We start from the raw sequence: 9,741 nt of genomic DNA, 5'->3' as shown, positions 1-9,741 counted from the left end.
ATGTATCAGCATCTTTACAAAACAAGGAAGAAGAAAGATACGGTAGACAAATAAATACCTGAATCCAACAGCGTGAAAATACCCTGTCACAGCATAAAACTATTCCCTGTTCAACTAAAGACAATGCGGATACTATCCCTGAGGTAGCAGCCATCTCTGGTAAACTTGAGAGCTCCAAGAATAGGTTGTGCCCATTATGGGTTACAAACAAAACAAAAAAACAGTAAAAATCAGCTTTCGGATACTTTACTCCTTGCTGTAATTTCATCTCACCACAGCCAGAAAAGCAAGAGGGTTTTTTTGGATCTGCCTAGAAAAGGCAGTGAGTTGAATTAGAATTATTTGCTTGGAAAAATACTAGAGGGTGAGATTCCTACCCCAAACAGGGGCGGTTGCCAACGGCTTGCACTAGGTCCAACACAGCCGTTTTATCTCCAGATAAAACTCTCTGACTCCTCCCATCAAGAAAAGGGGGGGGGGGAATCTGGCAAGCTGTTGCTGCAGTGTTTGAGGTGTATGAATTATCAGGGTGAAGGGAGCACGTGCCATTAGCTGATCTCTGGCAGGCGGGTGAGGACGGGTGCAAGGCACCAGTGACGCCGCCTGGGCTGGTCTGGCTGGTGCCATCTGGTCTGGGTACATAAAATGATGCCTGGACCCCGTTGCTACGGCATAGCCCCACGCCTGCACGGCCCGGCCCTGGCCGGTGGGGTTGGTGGCTGCTGGGTTTGCACCATGGCAGCAGAGCTTTGCCTCAAGGCTCAGCAGGGTTTGTGTCCCTCCTGGGATGCTGCCCACGGCACGGGGACACCCTCCCAGCGCAGCAATGCTCCTGTTCACCCAACAGCCTGGCTGAAGCTTGAATTTTCATTTCAAAGGCCGAAGCCTTTGAAGAAGCCTCTGATGCCATGAGAATGGTTACGTGCTCGTGGGAGACCTGGGAGGAGCATTTCTGACACCTGCAAAACAGCATCCAAACCACCAGCAGCACATGGGCTCCTGCAGGCCTGTCTACCCAAGTACAACATGTCTACCCAAGCCCAACATGTCTACCCAAGTACAACATGTCTACCCAAGCCCAACATGTCTACCCAAGCCCAACATGTCTACCCAAGCCCAACATGTCTACCCAAGCCCAACCGTGCCCCCAGCACAGAACAGAACTCCAGCGCTTTCCCTCAAGCACAGAGCAGGAGTGTGGATGAACCAAGCACAGACTTGAAGTTGTGCCCCACGCTGAAACCAAGCACAAGCTCCTTTTTTTGGTTCTTTTTTCCTTCTTGTTTTACAGATTAATGGCCAGACATACTCCGGGTGATGTTTTCCCAAGTTTTCAGTCGGCATGGCTTTGCCTCCAGCCCGGCGCAGGCACTGATGAACAGCAAGATGGCCTGTTACATGTCACTTCTCCAGCTAAGTGACAGCTAGAGGCACTCTACAGCACAAAGCCAGAGTGTGCCGTTGTGAGGGTTTTTTTGCCCAGTTTTGTGGACTTGGGAGGCTTGGATAATTCAGGGAAGACAACGTCCTCCTGCTGGATCTCCAGACTTCAGCCTCATCCCTTTGGGGGCTGACCTGCTGCAACCATCTACATTAGGTCCCAGTGGTACAGATTGACAAGAGCGGAAAAGAAACCCTAAAAAAGAGGAAAAGCTAAACATCTAAAAAATATTCTTTAAAGATTTACATCCATCTTCAGCTGTCTCAAACCAACACATAAATTGCATTGGTTTAAGCCATCACATTTCTGCATAATGAAAAAAAAAAAAAAGAAAAAGCTCTATTCTTGACATACTATCGTATTTCAACTAGTCAAATGGCACAGCATTTCCCTTTAATAAAAGGAAGTAGTGACAAATACTTGTTACTATTACAATATCACAATAATATGATATTAAATTAATAGCATGTTCACAGCTCCAGGAAGTCTGAGCTGAAAGCTAGTCTAAATTCTGTGTTCACTTTGGCAACAGTACTTATTCAATGTGAACGTCGGCATTACACACACACACACACACAAAAAGAAAATTTAAAAAAAGCTGAGTGGGAGTGGGCTGGCAGGAGGAGATTGCGTTTTCTGTGATACGAGGTTGTAACTTGAGCCGTTCGGCATCTCCTTCTCCCTCCTGCCCTCTGCAAGCCCCGGCATCCTCAGGCTCCCACGATGGGACGGGCTGTGCTACTGGTCTTGCATGGTGCCACCAGCACTGTCCATGAGCATGGTCCCTTCCCAAGCTGTCTCCAGGTCCACCATCATGCGGGAGGGAGCATCTCCCCACAGTAAATGTGAGCAGGAATCGGTCTGACGGCCCATTTAGCCTCTTCGGTGGGTGGAGAAAGGCTATTTGGGGGTTTAACGTGCAAGTTTAACCCTTCAGATTTTTTCTGTCCTGCATGATGTCTACAGGAGGAGGAATTTTAATGGCAGAGGGCTACAAACATCGAGCCATTGCATCTGCTTGGGCCAAGCTGGATGATTTGGTCTCAAAGGACAGAGTCCTGCTCACAGCGAACCCAGCCCAGCCCCAGGGCACAGCACAGGGGAAGAGACATTTGCCATATTGTCCTGTATATCGTATTATTTACACAATTATTGGTAGCATCCCAATCCCACTTGGGAAGGTGATGGGGGATGTTTCTGACACAAGGAACTCTCCCACTGGTACCATTTAAAAAAACACAATTATTACTCTCTTTAAACTTAAACTCATTTCTTTCCTAATTCCTTTCACTTGTCCTTGCAAATATGGTGACATTTGAGTTACCACCACCTATACAAAGAGTTCAAACCGCCACGTTCACCTGGTTTCAACCAACCCACGTGGTAGGGAAAGGGCTGCCCTCTGCCACTGGCTGGCCGACATCCCTGTCCCCTGTGCGTGCCCCAGCTCACCCCATGGACAACGCTGGTCACACACCAACTCACAAGGCTGCACCACGCCAGGACAACCCGAACCCCACGGTGGCAGGTTGGCAGCTGGCCCCTGGAGGAGCAGGGAGCGTGCACAAACCCTCTCTTTGGTGTCAGGAGCTCCTCGCACACCCTGGGCGTGGGGAAGGGGTGGCTGCCAGCAGTCCCCAGCGTCCTGCGGCGTGGGGGGCCTGCTCTGTGTCACCACCCAGGAGCCCTCCTCTGCTCATCTCTCCCAGGGAAGAGAGCCCCTTTTCAGCTCAGCTCATCCTTTGGATGATCTCCTGCTAGCTGGAAATACTCTGGAGGAGCTGGGAGCAGCTCAGTGGCATCTCAAGGGGTTTTGGAAGTGCTGTATCAGTTTCCTTGTAGGTGCTCCTGATGGCAGGATGGGCTTTGAAGGGACAAGATGGTGACATCCAGGTCCTCACCTCCCAGGGGTGTGTTAAGCTGCCTGTGCTGGCATGTGCCATCAATCACCCTGGCCTAGGGAGCGGCATGCTGACAGGCATCTGAGCACCCCACACACCCCGCTCCATCCCAAGCACACCCAGGATGAACCAAGGCAGCCACCACAGTGCCCAAAGAGCAATGGTGCCGGCGAGCCACGGGGCATCCAGCCATGTCTGTGATGGCCCCAACAAACTTTAAAGTAAAAAACCTTGATACAAATCTCTGCCACGCAAAATCACACTGAAACCCCGTGACGTGTCTAAAAGTAAAGCTCATAACACTAGTGAAGCATCTTGCTTCGCGCGGGGCTGGGTGGGAGAGGCAGGAATTGGGAGAGAGGAGAGGACACACACACACACACACACACTCACACCAGTTCCTATCATGCTTGAGGTAGAACATTGCTTTCAAAGGTTTGGAAGTGCTTTAGATGGGAACGACGACAACAAAACCACCAAGGTGGCAGGTACAGAGCGTGACTGCTGAGGTAGGACCAAGCTTGTACTGACCAAGTGCTACGTTACTTGTTTTTTTGAACACGAAGGAAGACGCAGGTATTTCTGCTTCCCAGAAGACATTCATTCCGGTTGAGGTAGGTTCTGAGTTCACTCGGCTTGTCTGTCCAAGTCTTTCAGTAGCCCTCAGGCAGGCATCCTTTGACACACACACTTTTTTTTTTAACATTTTTTCATATTATTTAGAGTCAATCAGCAAAAAAGTATCCTGAGAAATAGTGAAAGTGTACAAAACCATCAAATCCACGGAGAGACAGCCTTCCTGGGCCTCGATTTTTGGAGTCAAGTTAGGATTTCTCCAAATCCAGTCTTCTGGAAATAAAAAATAGATCCAAAAAGTAGTCCTAAAGCTGCTGATCAGGAAAAAGTCTGGGATGCCAAGAGAAGGACGCTCCACCGTATCCCCAGTCTGTCAGAGACAGGAGAGTTTGCCAAACTCTGCCAAGGAGTCTTTTACTTAGCAGCTGCAGGGGAAATCCATCACGACCAGTCTCGATAAAGCCATTGTCAGAAGAAACACACCAAGAGGCCCAAGAGAGGTCAGAACAATAAACTTCAGAGTTTCCAAAAGGCTGTATACATATATATTTATATATATATATATAAAAAAATAAAGCAAAACAAAAAAATAACAATCAGACTGTAGAAATCTTCAATTGACCTGAGATTGACAACTCGTAAAGACACCACCAGCCGTGGGTTTGGTTTCTGGTAACTCCTACAAGAGGGTTCAAGTCTTGGCAGTTTTATCCTTCATTGGCAGAACCGTGGTCGGGAGCCAGAGCAGCAGGGCTGCCATTGCGGGGGCTTTTCGGGAGGGGCTCTGGCTGCTCCTCGATGATGCTGAACTCATCCAGAGGGAGCGTGGATATCTGGGTGTCATCCTGGGGGGCCGGCGAGCTGCGAGCTGACTGGAGAGAGAGAAGGCGACAGTGCAGTGACAGTGGCAGGTCACCGATGCTCTTAGACATGTAGCCACATCTGCATTTCCCACGGATGCTCCCATCCCGCTTGACTTACCGTTACACCCTTATCCTGCTGCTCCTGGGATGGGGATGCTGGGAATAATCTCTCCAGCTCGTTCATATCCAGCTGCTTTCCATTCAAGTCCCGGTCATCCCTGTCCCTGCGAGTCACGCCGTTCAGGACAAGGCCTGTGGCACCCCGCTGGCTCCTGGGGATCTGCGGGGTTGACAGCTGCTCCTGCACATTTTTGCACATCAGCAGCCTGAAAAATAAAAGAGATGGAGCCTGAGGGTGAGCAAAGCTGGTGCCTCCCCCTGCTTCCTTCCCCCAAGCCTGCCTTATCCCTGTGCTATGTTCCTTCACTCCTTAAATCCCTCCTATAAAGTCACGTCTCTTCCCCTCCTCATGAAAGGGCTTTTGCTTTACAGGGAGGGTCAAGGCTTGCCAGGGCAGCAAGAGTGGCGCTCCTGGGAACTACCAGGTCTCTCGATGGGGACTGGAGCCGATCTGGAGTATTTGGAGAAGCCCGTTGGGTCCACATGTCTGGGAGGGAGGCAGGAGCTGTGCCACAAACAGCGCCCAGTGTTCACAGGAGCCAGGCTGCACAAGCTCATGCTGCGGGATGCGTGTCCCGAGATGTGCATGGGGAACAGTCCGTCATCACTGTGTGATGTGTCAGAACCCTGCAGGGACACCCACAAAGCATTAGGGACCGCTGTCCCATGTGAGTAGCGGCACGAGCAACCCTCACCTTCCTCTGTACCCAAACATGAGGAAGAGGATGCAGAAGATTATGCACGTGACGCCAATGTGGATCCCAACGATGATGCCAGTGGTGGAGGTTTTATTGTTCTGCTTGTCCTTCACGCAGTCACACGGGGAATTCAGCACTGCCAGAAGAAAAGGGGAGAGGGGAGTCAGTGGTGCCATTTTCCTATTGCTCCTCTGTCACAGCACTATCCAAACTAGCCGGCTGTAACAAGGCTTTTACCATCCCATACCAGGTTACCTTCAATAAGTAGCTCCTGCGCCATGCCCCAGCACAGCCACCAATCCCCTACAAGGTTTCAACAGTTCATCTACTCTCTGTGCTGTTTCTTCATCCCCTTCAGGCCAGCCCACCCTACTTCTTGCCTCTCCTACATGTGGGGTGCTCTCCCTCTGCTTTTTCTGGGTCTCTCTTCATCCAGCATGCCTCTTCCACACCCCTTAGAGCTATTTAACTACTTAGCAGGAACCAGCCACAGCTGCACACTATCTATGTCAGCCAACCTGCCGCCCCTGAAGCCATCCCACAGCTGTATGTTATCAATGTTAATTAACCTGCCTTCATTTCTCTACACTCCTCTAGCTTTTGGGAAGTCCAGAGCTAAAGTTGGAATCTGGGTAGTGCTGGGAGCTGTGTGTGGGGAAGAGGAGAGCAGGGTGGGGGGCCAGGAGGGTCACTGCCTGCCAAAGCAGCTCCCCTGCTCCTGGAACCCCAGGAAGGCAGTCCCAGCAAGCGTAGGGCTGGAAGGTCTGTAGAGAGCCAGCCCCGTTACCCAGGCTGCTGTTATTAGACACAACTAATGAACAAAAAAGACTCTGATGTTAATTTTTGCAATTAATGAGGTGGGAGGTGAGAGGTAGCCACCATGCCTGAGCAGGCTGATACCTGATGGTAAGCACCATGTATGCAGATACCAACAAGATTAGTAGTTACTCCAGCACAGACTGAGAAGTAATAACTATCTCTTGAAGATATTCCCACTGGAAGGCTTAAAAGGCATCCAAGAGCAGCAGAATGTTTTTTGCACATAGATGAATATGAAAGGTGTGATCACTTAAAGATTTCCTCTAGAGGTTTCTCCTTTTCTGCCACATAATGCAGTGCTCATGCTCTGCAGCCCTTCTCCTTTCCAAAGCCACGTGTCCTCCCTTCCTGGTGCCAGTGAGAGTCAAAATATCCAGGAGAGCGGAGATGCTCAGTGCATCAAGTCTCACCCGAGGATGGCAGCTCTCAGCCTATGCACAGAGCTGTTCAGGTTTGTTCATGTTCATGGCCTCACCTCTGGCTCAAGATTAGGGGACAAAACTGGCAATTATAGGAACATTTTGTTTTGACCCTTAGTGAAAAGTCATCAGGTTGGACTGGCCAACAGGGCTGGTGCCATGTGGCAGAGAAACCACCTCTACCAGTACCAGGAGGTCCCAGCCCCGCAGAGGTTTGCTTCATCATTATTTGTGCTGCTGAAACTAAATGAGTAGCTGAAGGGGAGATGGGGCGTAGAGCTGTGTGTGTCTGGGGGATGTGTCTAGCCTCGCCACCTTCCTGCAAACCGGTTTTCACAAACCACCACCAAGACTGACATCCCGTCTCACCTGTCCTCTCCACAGTTTCCCTCAAGGACACAAAGCGGACAGTTGAATTTCCATCCCCATGCTGGTTATAGGCAAGGAGCTTGACTTCATACACCACTGATGCATCTGTTTTGAGGGAGACACAAGAAGAGCATTTCAGGGTTAATCATTAGCGTTACCTCCCGGAGTGATGCCTATTTAGGAAATGCACATCTTGCCAAATACACACAAGATGCTGCAAGCAAGACCTGTTACTGGGAAAGCACCCCAAAACCCTGGGGAGAGCTGCAGCACCTCTCATTTAGTGGCTGTGCAACACATCCAAGCTCTCTCATGCTAATCGCAACAGACCTTCGCAGGGTCGAGAAGGGACATGGATCAAGCTGCCACCATACTCACCCAGGTGGGTAATGTTGTACGCTGTTACATTGCTGGGCAGTAGCACTGGACCTGTGTACTGGGAGAGGTGGACCTTGCGGTAATAAAGCTTGAAGCCTTCATTCTGGCCCAGTTTGATGGAGGGCTCCCATGTAGCCTGCACGGCGGTGCTGTTAATGACTTTAATAAAGAGGGATGGCATGGCTGGGACTGAAACAGAGAGAGAAAGACAGTGGGTTGCATGTGCTTTTCTAGTTTGCATGATGAGAAATTCCCCAGCAGCCTTTCCCTGTGGTCGCTGCACCAAAGAACGTGCTAGATGAGATACTGAGAAAAATCAGATCAGCCCAGATCCTGGTTTAACAGCTTTGAACTTCTTCAGGGAGCTGTAGGAGTGTCCAAGGGTTTTCTCTGCTCAGTTCAGCAAGCAAAGAGGCTACTTTTACACTCCGTTGTTGCAATCTGATGCTCAGCTCTGTCGGGTCAGGGCAGGAATGCAGTGACTTTGGCAATGCATTCCCAAACTCCACTTTGTTGCCCTCGCCCTGAGGGTAGCGAGGACCTTTCAGAGTGATTAATCCCCCAGGGAGGAAGGAACCAGAAGGGATGGAGGTGGAGACATCCATCTTAAAAACATGCTAGGTACCTGCACTGACTTGCAGGGTGCGTGGCAGCTTGCTCTCCCCATTGGCTTTAAGGAGGGAGGTTTGTGATTCTGTGCTGGGGGCTGAGGAGAGAAGCAGGGCATCTTCGTTAACAGCCCTAAATAGCTGAGATCTCTGCACAGCTGTGGCTGGCTTGTTTTGGTAGGCAGGCACTTACCTGGCCTTAGGGGCGCATGGGGGTTTAGCTGGGAAGATGTCCCTGCTCCTGCCCGGTGTCACCAAGGCCTGATTCAAAGTCCACCAGGATGCCTTTTGCTCCAGTCAATGCCCCAAACCCCTGCCCTCATTCTCGGGGTGTGCTGCAGCGTGGAGGGTGTCACCAGCCATTCCCTCCCCTGGTCCCCAAAAAGCTGCCTGGTCCCATCCTGCCCCATCAGCCCAGGCTGAAAGACAAAAATATTTGCAAACCAAAGCCAATTTCGTGCTGCAGATACCTGGGTTCTCCAAAGGTGGTTCTGCACCAAACCCTGCCCCGGCGCCCTGTGCAGTGCTGGGGCACACAGGACCACGCTAACCCCAAGCCTCTTCCTCCCCCTCTCCCTCCCTTTCTCATACACTGAGCACACCAAGGCAGAGATGTGTCTCGGCAGGACATTTCACTGATGACTTTTTTCCAGCTCATTTCCACAAAACACCCCCAGGCCAAATGCTCCCATCAGTTCCACAGCCTTTGGCACCATTCAAAAGGTGCAAAGCACCAGGCGCTGCAGGGTCTGCCCTGCCCAGGGCTCTGCTCCAGCACTGGGAGGGAGAAGGGCTTCTGGGCACTGCTGTACCAGGCAGCCAGCTCAGCTCAGCGACACCCTGCAGCAAAATTATCCAGCAGAACAGCCCCGCTTCTCCAGCAGCCTCTGGACTTTGAGATAGCGCTGTTTTTCCAAGCCCACATGACTACAAGCTGAAAAGTTCCCAAATATAAGGATTGCTGGGCTTGCATTAGACTGATGCTGCTTCTTGTCTTTGTTTTCCCCCAACAGGTCTCTAAAGGATGAGCAGTGCAAACCTGGCCTTTGGCAGAGTTCAGCACAGCCATTGAGTGAGCAATGGTGAAAAGCGGATGAAATGTGGCCGTGTCAGTCTATGACTGGCGAGAGCTAAAAAGGGCATTTCCTCAATTTAATAGTAAAAGCAAAATCACACAGCACAATGGTTTGCCCTTTTCCAGGCACTGAGAGCTTGAGCTTTTCCGTGAGATTAAGGGGAAGGAAAGACATGTCTCCTGGTGAGCACGAGGGTCTGGGCAGTCCTGTCTCTTCCCAAAGTGATGCCCTCCTTCAGGTTGCAGAGGCTTTGCCCGATACCCTCCGAATAAGCATGGGGAGAGGAACAAGTCCCTGCTGACTGGTGAGCATCTTGGCACAGATTCAGAAGGAAAGACTCTGAGAGCCAGGTGTCTTGGGTCAGGTTAATGAGATCCCATCTTGCCTGAGTGCTGCCAATGGGAAAAAAATGGCTGGAAGTACTTCTTCTTGCTAGGATTTATTCTGATGTGCATGTCATTGATGGGAAGGCT

At 50.8% G+C, this 9,741-nt stretch overlaps 1 protein-coding gene across 1 annotated transcript in view; it reads right to left on the bottom strand.

Annotated features, from left to right (window-relative positions):
* Positions 1–4,579: 4,579 nt before the first annotated feature.
* IGDCC3 (immunoglobulin superfamily DCC subclass member 3) overlaps positions 4,580–9,741 on the bottom strand; it is a 106,654-nt gene continuing 101,492 nt past the window's right edge. Inside the window, exons 10-14 of the mRNA XM_037393264.1 lie at positions 7,585–7,773; positions 7,207–7,311; positions 5,597–5,735; positions 4,900–5,107; positions 4,580–4,790 (exon numbers count right to left, since the gene is read on the bottom strand). Coding sequence (XP_037249161.1) covers positions 4,626–4,790; positions 4,900–5,107; positions 5,597–5,735; positions 7,207–7,311; positions 7,585–7,773 — 806 coding nt within the window. The 3' untranslated portion in view covers positions 4,580–4,625. The remainder of the gene's footprint in view (positions 4,791–4,899; positions 5,108–5,596; positions 5,736–7,206; positions 7,312–7,584; positions 7,774–9,741) is intronic.

This window comes from Falco rusticolus, chromosome 7 (genome assembly GCF_015220075.1).
Source record: "Falco rusticolus isolate bFalRus1 chromosome 7, bFalRus1.pri, whole genome shotgun sequence".
NCBI classification, from domain to species: Eukaryota; Metazoa; Chordata; class Aves; order Falconiformes; family Falconidae; genus Falco; species Falco rusticolus.
This window is presented reverse-complemented; position numbering and strand designations above follow the sequence as displayed.